Here is a 15,612-nt window from a genome sequence, read left to right as displayed (position 1 = left end):
TTCCCTGGATCACTGCAGCACCCACCAGGGGGCGATAGCACCCACTTTGGGAATCACTGCTCTAAGGTAACAGTTCATTTATATAGAGATACAATTTATTGGATTTTTGTTTGTATTTATTTCATTCCGGTTTCCCAGTGCGAGAAAAAAATAAGCTCTTCTAGACCCACTCAGGACAATAGTTAAAAGATTGCTTGTAGCACATGTAGAAAAGAGTAAATTATATATGACTCTAATTTAATAATCTTCTGGTCCAAAAAGACTAGAAGGCATTTTTCCCATGATAAAGTCCCCAGTGCCAAGAAAGCTCTGTATGAGAGTAGAATATTGAATTTTCTTTTACTAGCCCATTGACAGATAGGTAGGCCATAGATAGGAGCTTGAGAAGAGAATTTCCTTTTATATATTTCAATCAACCATTCCAACCTTACCTTCTTGGATGAGTTTCTTCCTGATGTCTCTTTTGACTTCATTATCTTCCAAGAGTCTCAATAATCTTAATAATGCTGGCTTTTTTTTTAATCAGTGAACCAGTTTTTCCCTCTTTCTCCTGTTTTGCAAATGTTTCCTTTTGCTTGTGGATGTGGCTAACTAAACATTATGGGAGATCAAAAACTCCAGCTCAGCTCCAAAAGCAAATTAGATGCCTTTATCTTTCATATTGTTTATAAGCTATTTGTAGGGAAAACAGCTGGACTGAGGAATGGAAGACCTGGGATGTGGGCTCTGCCTGCCACGAAACATCCTTAAACAAGTCATTTCACTGTATTTTTGTTCCCCTGAGGGTAAAATAGAAATAACACTGCCAGGCTCTAGGCTACTCTTATGAAGAGAAGATGATACCTTTATTCCTTGAAATAAAGATACTATATAAATTTGAAGCAGGATTAACATCATTTTTATTGGTGCTGCTTATTCCCAAACCTATTAAAAGAAATTAGCAGAAACTTAATTTTTACATGGCCCAATTTTTTTCCTTTTCTTCCTACCCAGGTACTCCCAATATTAGTCCATGTTTCCATACTATTAGTATCCAAGAAAATAGTTTTAAAGCAATTTGATGAGTTCACCTAGAAGAAGGAGGCAATCAACTTTACCACCACTATGAGAATTGAATCTTTTTTTGAAAAATACATCATAAAAGAAAATGCAGTTCTACCCAGTATAATTTTAATTGCACCAAATTTTAATATGCTAACTCTGCTAGTTTGTTACCTGATTGCTTTCCCGTCTCTCTTTATAGCTCTTATTTTTACTTGCTTCTTGCTTCCCTAAGGCTTTGGAATACCTTTTCAAGTTCATTGTCCAGTCTCGGATACTCTACTCCAGAGCTACATGTGGAATGGAAGAGGAACAATTCCGATCCAGCATCCAAGAACTTTTCCAATCCATCCGATTTGTCCTGAGCTTAGACAGCCGAAGCTCTGAAACACTCCTTTTCACACAGGTTAGTTATAGTGTAGTTCTGGATCCAGGTTTGACTGATTCCAAGTCACCATGGATAGTTTTCTTTTGTGTTCCTGCTGCTCACATGGAAACACCTCTACAAAGATTTCTGATTTTTCGTGTAATGTAGTACGCACTGGTTCAAGGGGAACAGATTTCTAGCAAAGAATGGAGAGAGGAATGCCTGACTTTGTTATGAGAGAACTAGCCTTAGAACAAGAGACCAGGCTCCAACTCCCTCTTCTGACATGTATTGGGGTAGGTAACTCTGGGCTAGTCATTTAATCTCCCCATGCCCATAGCATCTCTCTAACAAAAAGAAGTTTCAGAACCTTTGCCAATCTGCATTGATAGAGTTTCCTTATTCAAAGTTCCTGATAACAAAAGAAATCACAAGTTCAAATTTTTCTTAAAAGTAATACAACTTTGTTCTCCTTCTTTAAACCTCTTGAGATTTAACTTGCAATTACCAGACTCCTTTAGCCTTTTAAAGCATCTCATTCATAAAAAAAAAAAAAAAAAAAAAAAAAAAAAAAAACCTTTCCAAAGGTATTGGGTTTTGAATCCTCTTATTAACCACAGTGTGAGTTAATGGCCTCACATGAGCACTTTTCAGATCTAGCAAGAGATAACTAGAAAGCCTTAGCCAAGAGAAGAGTTATGGTAGTCCAAATGAAACAATCTGAGTGTGTTTTATGCATAGGCACCTGGTAGAGTCATCCTCTCCTTGATCACACTCAGCGTTTCTTTTTTGTGTCCTTCTATCATTTCTGTTGGAGAAGTAAGACAGTGTGGATGGTTTAAAAGTAGGAATTTACCATGAAGCAAGTCTGCTAAAAAGTGTCCAATTGGAGCAGCTAGCTGGCTTAGTAGATAGAGAGCCAAGCCTAGAAAAGGATGTCTTGGGTTCAGATCTGGCCTCAGACACTTCCTAGCTGTGTGACTCTGGGCAAGTCACTTCACCCCCATTGCCTAGCCCTTACTGCTCTTCTGCCTTGGAACAATTACATAGGATTGATTCTAAGACAGAAGGTAAAGGGTTTTTTTAAGTGCCCAATTGGTTTCTGGCCTTCCTAAAGAGATTTCAGATACCTGTCTTCATCACCTTGGTACATATCAGTCTGAATATGGAAACTCTGTCATGTTTAATATTTGAAAAGTCTACCTTTTGTTCTGCACTTGCCACTCTGTTCCCCCTTCCCCCAGCCTGGAGGTCAGGTGAACAGAGCTGGCAGTTGTAACCTCACAGAACAGTGGGGGCACCTGAAGGCCATCATTTAATTCTCTAAGTCAAAGCTCCTCTACCTGCCTTTTAAGGTAGGTGAATTCAGTGACCCCTTCTCCTCCCCCACCCCATCTGCTCCTGCTGCTCCAGCAGGATATGCTGCAAATAGGTCCAAGGCAACTGCTCTTCCTTTTAGCCAGAGAATGAGCTTTGGGAGCATGCAAGAAAGGGGCAAAAGCAAATTTACTTCAGGAATGCCTTTACGCCACAACCCTGCTCTGCCAAGATAATAAGCAGAGATTCAGTCAGACTCCATCACCTGTGCTCCTGCTCCAATGTTCTACTGGGGCCGGGACTGGATTCCTTCCCCTCCTTTATGTCTTTGGTTTATCTTTGAGATGACAAAAGCATGTGTAGCACAGGAGACTCAGCAATATATTTTTCTCTCATCTACGTGAACAAAACACCACTTCCAGGGACAAAAATTTGAGTGTGATGGTCCTTTGGGAATACCAATGACTTCTTGTCCTCTTTTTTCTTCCTATGTCTGAAAACTTTCAATGGCATCATTTGGGCTTAGTTCCAGTCACAATAAGAAGCCCCCCTGTTATCACGAGGCCTTGTGCCCAACAAAGGAAAACACTATTAGAATGAAAAGATAGGTAGCCAAGGCATATGGTACCTGATGACCCCTCTCAGTGTGAACAAGAGCTGTCTTAATATTCAACAGAAACTTCAGAATTATCTAGGTCAAATTTGCATATACAAATAGTTTGCCAGCTAGCCTGTCTTGCCATAGAATAAATGTCACTCGTTCTAAGCAAGGGCCTATAAACAAGCCTCCTGGTGGTCCCATAAATCTCTCTTCTCTCTCCTTTATAGGTTTAGTGATCTTCACCTTTCTAATTGCTTTGGTAGTCTAAGCTTTATGAGCTAAGAATGCTACTCTGCATTTGGGGCTCCAATATTAAGCCTGCTCTCCTGGATCTCAGAGAAAATGAAGGACCCCAATGCTGCCAGAAGGAACTGACACAGATGACCAGAGCTTTTTTCCCATTTGAACATATCTCAGGACCCATAACTAGAATAAACTCCAATAAATGCAGACTAGGGAATTCATGAATTGTCATGATGTCTCTCTAGACCAGTGATTCCCAAAGTGGCCACCACCACTCCCTGCTAGGTGCTGCTGCGATCCAGGGAAGCAGTGATGGCCACACTTCTTTTGTATTATATTCTATTCTGAGTTCAATAAATAGTTTCATAATTTCCAGAGGGTGCTAAGTAATATTTTTTCTGGAAAGGGGGCGGTAGGCCAAAAAAGTTTAGGAACCACTGCTCTAGACCTTAGATGCAGTGAGAATTTTCTCCACTTTCTCCTACACTGAATTATCACACATGGGTCGCCAAAGTCATTGTGTCATGCCATAAAAAGGTTTCTTAGTATAGTGGAAGGGTCATTGGGCTGGGAAACAGGAGACCTATGCCTTCCTCTGTGTCTGGTCACTAATAGTACTAAAATAATGTTTTGCAACATGAAATTGAACCCTGTCTGCCTCAACTTCTCTGTTTGTAAAATGAAGATATTTTTGGCTTGATGATTCTATCCAGCACTGAAATTCCAATATTCACCCTTAACATAATCCTCTTTAGAGAATTTCATGCCTGAAAAACTCCAGACTTCGAGCTATTCTGGATTTACCCTTGAGAATAGTGGTAATTCCTTGTGAAGGAAATAATTTGCAGCATCTTCTATTTGCATAATTGAAAATAAGTTCATTTCTCCTGCAGAAGTATGAAGCTCTTGAGTCTGGTGGGCCTGGGGCTAGCAGACTGCTGAGCTGTTATAAATGGAGCTGCTCCAGTGCCTCTGTACTGACACTGACCATTTCCTTTGGAAGACTTACACATCTCTAAGTGTATTTAGAAGCAAAACCTTAGAACTCAAGAGCTTACCTTCCAAACAGAGGGAGTGTTTTCCCACATACTTGCTGAGTGAAAACAGTTACAAAAGCTGTGGGACTTTTCCCCATCTTCTTAATCTTCCCTGGCAAAGAAATTACTCAATAAGCCACTCAAAGGTAAACTTTTGATATTCTTCCATGACCAACTTCTGCTGTTCCTACTTAATACTGATAGTGCCATCTAACTGGCACCAGCAGTAGTTCGTGTGTCCCATAAGCTACGCTCTTTCAGAACCAGTGGGGAAGATAAGGTTATAGTGTCAGTCAAACCCTTGCTGATGGTAAACTGAATGGCAGCACGTCCAACATGAGTGGATAATAGTGGCTTTCCTTTATTATTATAGGCTGCTCTGCTGAACTCCTTCCCCGCCATCTTTGATGAACTGCTCCAGATGTTCACTGTCCAAGAGGTTGCAGAATTTGTGAGAGGGACTCTGGGGAGCATGCCCAGTACAGTGCACATTGGACAATCCATGGACGTGGTGAAACTTCAATCTATTGCCCGCACAGTAGATAGCCGCCTGTTTTCCTTTTCTGGTAAAAAAAAAAACAAAACATGAAAAACATAGGGGATGCGTCAAATAATTGTTATCAGAGTGACCTTCGCAGTCAAAATATTTTTTCTTCTCATAATAATAAAGCTAGTATTGGGGGGGGGAGGTTCTGACACATGCACAGACCCCATCAGTCTGCTAGGATGATATAATTTCCCCAAAACAGTCGAATAGGATCTGGGCATGAGCAAGACCACCCCCTCCTCCCAGTTATACCAGAAGTACAATATTCTATGTTTATTTGCCTATCTTAAGTTAGATCTCTTTGGAAGTTTGAGGCTAGCACTATTTTCATGGAGATAACACTTATTTCTGAAGCATTTGTGTCTCTCTCATCTTATTTCATCCTCACATCACTGCTGTGAACTATATACAGTACATATTGTTATCAATATTTTACAGATGGAAAAATAAGGTCTCCAGATGTCTCCAGTGAGTTAGGGAAAGAGATGATCTAGAGAGCAGGAGTTCTTCATAACCTCTTTTGGCCGTCTGGTGAAGCTTATCAGCCCCTTCTCAGAACAACGATTTATTGCCCACATTCACAATTGAAGGAAATTCTAAATGACGGGGATAGGTTAGAGAAAAATAGAGATGCAATTTTTTGCCATCCAAGTACACAGAAATTACCACTGAAATCTATTCTTGAACCCCTTGGGGGGCCACAGATCCTAAGTTAAAAACCTCTGATCTAGAGAAAGCAAGTTTCTTGAACTTAGCCCAGGGCTCTAGATGCTGTGCCATTCCCTGAATAAATGAGACTTAAGATGATATTGGGGGGAAAAGGCAAAAGAAGAAAGTCATCTAAATTCATGCAAGAGAACAAAAGTTGGCCATTAGATTTGTTCTGATTATCAAAGGCTTATCAAAATACAAAGGATGTGCTACTCTCATTTTGTTAATTGCTATTGAAACAGAGCTTTAATATAACAGATCGAGGTGAAAACATTGTGTGCTTAGCAGCTATAATAGAGACAGGGCAAAGAGGACATTTATGCATGACCACTCAGCACTGGATTGAGATGGGCAAAAGGCAACTCACACCTGCTAACGAATGGTGATTTACATTAAATCTTCAAGCCCAGTCAGTGCAGTTAAGGCCAGATGTGCTCTTTAAATGGACCTTTCACTGTGAGATGTGCTATTAATTTCGAGGTTAGTCATTGAAATAATTTCATTCAGAATTTGTCCCCTGACTCACCCTGTAGCACATTTCACTCATTACAGGCACTGTTTGAAATGAGAGTAGAAGGGAAATGGAATGGACTGTCTGTCATTTCTGTTGGAAAAACAAAAGATGGCTTACCAGAAGGGGTGAGATGCTCCAAAGTATCTGCTTGACTTTGGGGCTCTCATGGAAAAGAGTAAATAACCTTCCTCATTTCCTAGTTCCAGCCCTGTTTGGGAGCTCTAGAGACAAGGCACTTGTTGCCGCAAGTTTGGGTTTGCTTGGTTAAGCAAGCAAAGCTAACACTAATGGCCAGTTCTCCTCCAAAAGTCACCTCAGGGCTCTCTGCCTCTTCTCTTGCAGAATCCAGACGCATCCTTCTCCCTGTGGTTCTTCACCATATCCACTTACATCTAAGGCAACAAAAGGAGTTGCTGATCTGCTCTGGGATCCTCAGCAGCATTTTCTCCATCATCAAGACCAGCTCGTTGGTAATGGGCTCCCTCTTCCCACTGGCCTAGCTCTAGTCTGTTCTTATCATGAGCAGGCACAGACTATGAAGAGTGCTTTGTGCATCATTCATTCAGGGAAACTTCTCTTAGGAATGAAAAGATGCCCAAGTGAATGAGCTCTGTGTTTATGTGTGTGTACTCATATGTACCCACTTCTGGCATTTTTGATACAAGGTGATCTTTCCATTTCAAAAATTCACTTCTTCCAATCTATATTAGGTTGACGCATTCTCAATTTCTCTGCAGTAGTTATCTATAGGACCCAAAGGCTAAAGCCTATGTTGATATTCCCTATGTATTTCCTGAAAGACATTAATTATGGATTTCTGGTAAGTTTCTAAGGATTCCCCCAAAGATGGCTTCAATGAGACTGGACCAAGTTGCTTAAATATTTCCTAGAAGAAAATGTCTTCCTTTGGTTCCTTAAGAAAGCCCAGAGGTCAGAGAGAAGCAGAAACATGGATTTAATGAGAATTGAATACCCACAATGTACAGGGCAGACTGAGAATTGAATACTCAGACTTGATCCACTGAGAAATAAAAAAGAAATAAAAAAAGGAAATAAAAAGATGAACTATACAACTAAATAGCCTTTAAGAATGATGCCTTCAATATAACACCTATTCCTTTCTCTCTACCTTTCCCTCTCTTCCCTATCTCCTTTCTTACTCTTTCCTTCTTTCTTTCCTCCCTTGCTTCTTTCTGTCAAAACCTAAACAGGACACTGAATACAGTATCACCACAGTTAAAGGTTAATTATATCATTTTATTAAGCTTGATAGAAAGATCGCCCTTTAAATGAAATCTCTCTGAATGGAAAGTGCAGTGCATTGTACTCTGCCCACAGGATGGCCCCAGACAAGATGTTGAGGTAGAAGTAAAATGACAAAATAAAACAGATTCAAAGGCTGTGTACAAGATTTGAGCAATTGGGAGTAAAAAAAGGCAAAGGTGATTGTAAAAGGTGCAATATGATGGGGAGGGACTTAAGATTCAGTCAAGCATGAATTTTAGCTGGTAGGAGATAAGGGAAATTTTAAGACAGGAGCCAGCAAACCCTGTATCCTTCCATGATGCCACCAGTGCTAAACAGAAGGAGAAAAGGAAGAAGAAAAGACAAAAAAGGAAGAAAAGAGAGAGAAAACAAATCATATGCCATAGGTTGCTTGTGACTGCTGTACAAGGCTTTTAGAATGAGGGTAAGCAAATTGATATCCAAGAATCCATCCAATAGTGAGTAAATGTATACATGTTCAGTGCACAGTGCTAGGCACTGGAAGAGATAGAAAGTTTAGCTAAAACATGTCTTTGCCCTTTTGACACATGTAGTCTAGTAAGATGAAATTTGGGCCAATAGTAGTAGAGAAATCGAGGAGACAAGAAGATTGAGCTGAAAGATAACAAGATCCTATGCATAAGATTTTTAAGTATTAACAATAGGTTCGAAGATTAAATATGGGAGAGTTAGAGAAGAATCACAGGTGATTCCAATATTCAGTGCATAGTGAAATGGAAAAAAATGATTAGTGGGCACTTGAGATGGAGGGGTAGTCCATCTTTCCCAAGGTTAATTGAAGTGATGGTGAAGTATACAGGAATATGGAGTTTGTAGAAATGAGGGACATAGGGGGCAGCTGGTCGCCCAGTGAATTGAGAGCTAGGCCTAGAAACGGGAGGTCCTGGGTTCAAATATGACCTCAGATACTTTCCATCTGTGTGACCCTGGGCAAGTCACTTGACCCCCATTGCCTACCCTTGCCACTCTTCTGCCTTGGAATCAATACATAGTATTGACTCCAAGACGGAAGGTAAGGGTTTAAAAAAAAAAAAAAAAGAAATGAGGGACATACATATGGGACACATGGAAGGGAGATAAAAAGCAGAGATGTGACCAATTCACAGCAATTAATCAATTCGGTAATCATTTAATAAGCACTTACTGTGTGATGTACACCGTGCCAGGTCCTGGCAATACAAAGCTAAAAGCAAAATTCTCCCTACACTCAAGTTGCTTACATTCTACCAGGTGAAACAATTTATATACACAAGTGGAAAAAAATAAAGTAGATACAGAATGATTAGAGAGTAGGGAATCAAAATAACCTTTAAATAGAAGGTGGTACTTGAATCAGCAACTCACGTAGGAAGCAAGGGGTTCAAAGACATGGAAATGAGGAGGGAGCATGTTCCAGGAATGTACTAAGAGCTAGTAAGTACAAAGCTCAGAGATAGGTATGGAGTGCCATATATGAGAAATGCTAAGAAGTTTGACTGGGGCTGTGGGCAGTAGATCGAGAGCCAGGCTTAGAAACAAGAGGCCTTGGGTTCAAATCTGGCCTCAGATATTTCTTAGTAACCCTGGGCAAGTCATTTAACCCTCTTTGCCTAGCCCTTACCACTCTTCTGCCTTAGAACCAATATACAGTATTGACTCTAAGATGGAAGGTAAGGGTTTAAATAAAGGGGGGGGGGGGAGTTTGGAGTATTTGAGAGGAAGTCATTTGAAATAAGCCTAAAAGATAGATTGGGTTGTGAGGGACTTTAATTATCAAACTGAGGTTTATAAGTACAGGCAGAGGTGAAAATGGTTGGAATCTCTCAAGAAGAAAACTTGGAGAGAAACTAAAGACTTACAAGGGACCTAAATGATTCAGTTCTTGTTTAGTGATAAACTTGCTGCTGTTCTACCCTTAAATATTTATTGTTTCACTGGATTTAGGATGATTTGATCACTTGAATTTCTCAAAGCATTATTTGATCTTAAAAGTGCTTTATAGCTTTTCTTCCAGGGAAACCAATATAGATATTAAAATCAGGACTTTTGCTTTTCCACTGTGGTAACTGTTAACTTCTGCCTGTAACTCAGACTTGTTTGATGAGCGATGACCAGGCTGCACTGAGAGTGCCCTCAGTATGAACGCTCTGTCAACTCTGTCAGGGGACCCTCCCCTCGCCTCTTAGTCTTTCCAGGTACTCTGGCCATTAACTCAAACGCAGCAGTATTTCAGGTGCGGAACATCCTAGCATGAAGACAGAGCCTAACATGACTGCCTTTGTAAGTGCTGCTTCCTGGGCTTTCTCCGGCTCCTCAAGGCTAACAGTTTGCTTTCTTGCTGCTTGCTCCAGGAAGCAGATGTAGTGGAAGAGGTTGAAATGATGGTGGAGAGCCTTTTGGATGTGCTCTTACAGACTCTGCTCACTATCATGAGTAAATCACAGTCTCAGGAGGCGGTAAGAGGGCAGCGGTGCCCGCAGTGCACAGCCGAAATCACTGTTAGTAACTAACAATCAGGTTCTATTGCCTGCTTTTCTAACCTTTAATTCCTCCACCCAACCCACCTCACCACCCACCTTCATCCCATTTCCATCTCTCCCGCATGATGGATCAGAGCATGTCTCCTTTCCTTCTTGAGTCACATGGCATTTCTTTATCCTGGAAACCAGTCAGAATTCCAGTTTCATGCCTCCCAAAAGAGCAGCAAAAATGAGTTGGTTGTAGAGAAAGCTCTCTTGGTTTTCCTGATACTTTCTGGCATTGGCCTCTGGGGTCAGTCAATTTCTAAGGCGTAGAAATAGTTAGGGAGGATTCCCATGTACTATGCTGAGAAAATGAGAAAGAAAATCCCCTCCTAATCTGCCAGTGTCATCACAGAATACCAATATAGCCTAAATCTAAGTCATGTACAATTTAAAATTATGCTCAGTTGTAATTTGCCTTTGTTGGGTAGCTGCGGGCTTCTGGCTGTGGTATCAGTGGCTAAACTTCAAGCAGCAGAGATTTAGGCCAAAAAAAAAGGATAAGATAGAAATATACAATTAGCCATGTGGATATGATTTAGCACAGAAATAGAAGAGACTAGTATTTCAAAAGGAGTAGAAAAAGTCACCTAGCTTCCAGAATAGAGAAGGGAATTGGCATTGCTGAGCTCTAGAATGGACATTTTTGTCCTGATGCTTTGAGTAGGAAAGACCAGCATTGCTGGTAACATCTATTTTTTTTAAGTCTTCCATTTGGCAGATGGGAATTAAAATTAATCTCTTCTAATTAAATCCTCTCTAGAAAAATGCTGAACTCTGAGCATTTCAGGGAAAGTGAAGAGAGTTTGGAGAGTAGGAAGAGATGGAGAAAGAGGCAACATCAGTCTTATACAACAAGACACTGTGCTTGTAACTGGTGTGTTCCTACTATAAAAAGGTCCCTCAATGTCCTGAGGGACCCTATTTGGAAGTTCTCTTGCTTTAGAAATCATATAAATAAGCATATGCACAAATAGGAAAAGTGAGGAACTTTGATGGTAGATATAGAATTATAAAATTGTTAATCCTTAAAATGGGTATATGACATATGTGTGATTCTTCATTTTAAAATAGAACTTTATTCCTCAATAAAGAGGGAAGAGAAGGGAAGAGGAATAAGCAATTTTAGAGTATGTGCCAAGTTCTAACATGATAAGCACTTTTTACAAATATGATCTCATTTGAGATAGCTCTAGACCTATGATTTCTTTAGTAGAGAAAACTCACCATAAGGAGACTAACTCCACTAGTATAAGTCTATACTGCAGGTTATAGTCTTAAGAGTTTCCTGAAACACTAACAGATTAAGTGATTTTTTTGGTATTCAATCATGTTTGACACTTAGTGCCGCCATTTGGAATTTTGTTGGCAAATATACTAAAGTGGTTTGCCAGTTTCTTCTCCAGCTCATTTTATAGATGAGAAAACTGAGGCAAACAGGGCTTAGAGATTAGCCCAAGGTCACACAACTAGTAAGTATCTGTGGCTGGATTTGAACTCATGAAGATGAGTCTTCCTGAATCCAGTCCCAGCACTCTATCCACCATGCAACCCAGCTGCCTTACCCAGAGTGAAATCACTATGTGTCAGAGATGGAACTTGACTCCAGGCCTTCTTGGCTCCGAATTCAACCCTTTATCTACTGTTCATATCAGCTTGACATATTCACATCACATGTCTAATAATTTTAATTCTTCAGCAAAGGTAACTACATCTGACTATTGAATTGAGGTCAGATTCCGTTGGTTTTAAAATGCTACAGAACTCTGCACAATGAAGTCATTTTCTACAAGTCTTCCTGGACAGACATCTTTCTGGCTACCAAACTCATTTGCTGCCCCACCCCCAAAGTTGCCATTATTTTGGCATTTGGGTGGTAAAAGTCTTTAAAGCCCATATCATCCAATATTTTCTGCTCTGAGCCATATTTGACATCTAAAGAAGTTTTAAGGACTCTACATTTTATCCCTAAATTCTACTACCTTCCACTCCACCGTGCTTCCTTACTTATCCCCAATATTTGGGCCCTTAGTGTTTCTGCTTTCTAAATGTTCTGTGTAGTACCTTTTTCTAATTGCTGCCTAGTCCTTAATCCTTGAAACTGCTAGCCTCAGGAAACCCATGGATCCAAAGGCCCTCTAAGGTCTGAGTCTCTCTGGGAAATTTTGTTTCATATGAATGGGATGAGAATTCTTGCCATAAGGCAAGTTAGAGGCCTGTACACGTAAACTGTTAACTGAAAAAACATAATATATCAGCTAATTATAAGGAGGATTATCATCCTCTCACCTTGAAATGCTTCCTCATTATGGGTTGATATTTTCATGTGATCCCATAATGTAATGACACCTTATATACATTGCAGCAAATGCCCTGATTTGAGCCGGTCTAACCTTCTTTACCAGAAAATGAAGCTTATTTAAAGCTTGATAGTTTTCACCATCATCTTTCCATGGACATTGGGGCCATTTCAAACCCACTACCTTTTCCCTTGACCCAGGTGGATTTGGGGGATATTATCCTTGCAATCATCTGTGCTAAGCATGTGTGTGTGTTCCCATTGGTTGACAGGGGGAATATGTATCCTGCCTCCTCTCTCTTCTCCGTCAGATGTCAGACACACATTTCCAACATTTACTGGACAACTTTCAGAGCAAGGATGAGCTAAAGGTAGGAGGAGGTGGGATATTGCAGTAACTACTGCAGATACTGCTAGATTGTTATATACTGAAGATTACTGAGGACAAAATAATGGAAGATTGGCTTTGGCTTTCTGCTTTTAGAGAGCAGATTAGTACTTCTAAGAGACAAATGAAATAGTATTGTTGAGGAGACACGGATATCCAGCCTTTCTTTGGAACTGGTATTATAGCCTTCATCAAACTACAGGTTGTCAAGTTCTCCCCAGTAGTAACTGACTGACTTAATAGAATAATTTCCCTTCATTAATACATAATTCCAAGAAGATGTCAGGAGCAGAAAAGTGGCAATTGCCCCATTAACCCATTCCCCTTCATAAGGCTACAGCAACTTGGATTGCAAACACAAGAGCAAGAAGCATTTAGAAGCTGCTGGCCCATAGAACCAAGGCCAAATGAGAGTATCCCAAAATAGCTCTCAAATACAACATGGCAAATGAACAATATGGACATATGTTTTGCATGATAATACATGTATAACCCACATTGAACTGCTTGCCAGCTCCAGGAGGGGAGAGGGAAGGAGGGAGGAAGACAGTTTGGATCATATCACTTCAGAAAACTTACATGGAAATTTATTACATATAATTGATAAAATAAAATACAAAGTCTTTAGCCAAATACAACATGGCAGCACATCTGCCATTATCCAGCTAGAGAGCCATCAAGATTCATTAGCCTCCCTGAACAGTTAGTTACTCATGCTTCGCTGCCTTCCTCACCTGTCCTTTAAGGGCACGTCTATCACACAAGGAGTTGTTTTATGCACAGTTCCTGACAGAAAGGTTAAAGCTGCTCAGGGCATAGTCCCTGGCCTTAGCTTGGAGTTTGAATATGTCTGTGGAAGTGCTCACTGCAAAGATACCTGTACGGGTAAACAATATCTATATTTATACATCTCTATCTATTCATATATATGTATGTGTGTGTAAATAAACTATATATGCCTGCATAGTTTCCCTTAACTAATTTGAAGGGGCCATTCTCCTAGATGGCACTTTCAATGTTAAGGAAAGAAACAAAAATCTCTTGATAAGTTCCTAGCTTGGCATCAAGGTTTATGACTTTATTTCTGCCAAAACATTCTAAGGTAACATGAAAAAAATGAGAAAATACAGTATAAGGTACACAGGAACAGCTCACTAGTAGATGGACAAGGAAAATAGACACATTCTATTCATATGACAGCCAGACCCTTTCTTTCTCCCATCAAGAGACCTTTTGACATTAAGCTAAACATACACACTACTGCTCAGTACTGTATCAGAGCTGATAAACATAATTGCACCTTCATAAGAGTCCTCAGCCACGCTTAGATCCATTGGAAGCTCCAAAGCTACCCACCCTAAAGTTGGGAGGCGCTTTCAGGAGATACTCAAATCCTAGCAGGAAAAATAATCACTCTTGGAAGTAAGAGCCCATTATTGATTTCACTGAAGTCCAAGAAAACAGATGAGATGTCATGATGCTGGTGGCTATTCTCTTATTCCAGGAGTTCCTGCTTAAGATATTCTGTGTATTTCGGAACCTGATGAAGATGAGTGTCTTTCCTCGGGACTGGATGGTGATGAGGCTGCTCACAAGCAAGTGAGTGTCAATGGGCCATTCACTCTCTGATCATGCTTATTGCTGGATGAATGATTAGATGAGAAATGAGTGAGTTACTGGCATCATGGGCAACAATTCTTGTCTGGCTACCGAACCCTGTGGATAGAAATGGCAGCCCAGAGAAAGACATTAGTGGAAAAGGATTGGGTTGGAATAGCCAAAGGAAAAATGAAAACAAAAAAAAAACTTTGTGAACTAAAGCTGAACCCTGAAAAGTATCAGTGGTAGGTCTTATTCAGAGAGATCTAAAGAGAATAGTCCTCTGGCATCTTTTTCTTTAGATGACTTGATTTCTCTTTGATTTAATTTAACAAATATTCTGTTCAAAAATTTACTGAACACATACAGAAAGGTTTTCTTAGTAGAGTGTTTAACATTTCGTTCTGTTACCAACTATTACACATGGTCCTTTAAAATTAGAAATTCCCCAGCCACCAAACTTTCTGTTATTCTCAGCTTATAACATTGCCATTTCCACAGATGGGTAGCTGCTCAGGGAAACAGGTACCTGGAATTGAAGAGGAAGAATGTGTCTTGAGTTTGGCTTTAAATGCTAATGTCTATTGTCATTAGAGAAATAGCTCTGGCACTAAAACTCTCATCAGTAGCATGATGAAAAGAGCACCAAATCCATTCAATACAACAAGCATTTATTGAATGGCAATTATGGGGGCAACTAGGAAGCTCAGTAGATCGAATTCCATGCCTGGAGTTGGGAGAACTTGGTTTCAAATCTGGCCTCAGACACTTCCTAGCTGTGTAACCTGGACAAGTCATTTAACCCCGATTGCCTATCCCAGGGGTTGGCAACATATGGCTCTCGAGCCATATCTGGCTCTTCTGAGGGCCAGATATGACTCTTTCTGCAAGAGCCATGAAGTCAATTTTTTTTCAGGCGCTGTTACAGGAGCGCACACTGTGAGCACTGTACAGCTTTCACGAAATTACATTTTAAAAAATGTGGCGTTTATGGCTCTCACGGCCAAAAAGGTTGCCAACCCCTGTCCTATCCCTTGCCACAGTTCTGCCTTAGAACCAATACTAAGATAGAAGGGGAAAGGAAAGGAAAGGAAAGGAAAGGAAAGGAAAGGAAAGGAAAGGAAAGGAAAGGAAAGGAAAGGAAAGGAAAGGAAAGGAAA

General features: G+C 40.3%; 1 protein-coding gene across 1 annotated transcript in view; it reads left to right on the top strand.

The window, feature by feature from the left end:
- DOCK3 (dedicator of cytokinesis 3) overlaps positions 1 to 15,612 on the top strand; it is a 454,921-nt gene that overhangs the window by 354,817 nt on the left and 84,492 nt on the right. The window contains exons 23-28 of the mRNA XM_044676700.1: positions 1,277 to 1,447; positions 4,980 to 5,172; positions 6,721 to 6,848; positions 9,996 to 10,142; positions 12,738 to 12,836; positions 14,358 to 14,452. Coding sequence (XP_044532635.1) covers positions 1,277 to 1,447; positions 4,980 to 5,172; positions 6,721 to 6,848; positions 9,996 to 10,142; positions 12,738 to 12,836; positions 14,358 to 14,452 — 833 coding nt within the window. The remainder of the gene's footprint in view (positions 1 to 1,276; positions 1,448 to 4,979; positions 5,173 to 6,720; positions 6,849 to 9,995; positions 10,143 to 12,737; positions 12,837 to 14,357; positions 14,453 to 15,612) is intronic.

This window comes from Gracilinanus agilis, chromosome 1 (genome assembly GCF_016433145.1).
Source record: "Gracilinanus agilis isolate LMUSP501 chromosome 1, AgileGrace, whole genome shotgun sequence".
In the NCBI taxonomy this organism is placed as follows: domain Eukaryota; kingdom Metazoa; phylum Chordata; class Mammalia; order Didelphimorphia; family Didelphidae; genus Gracilinanus; species Gracilinanus agilis.
Note: the sequence above shows the minus strand (reverse complement) of the source record. Positions and strands in the feature narration are given on the sequence as shown.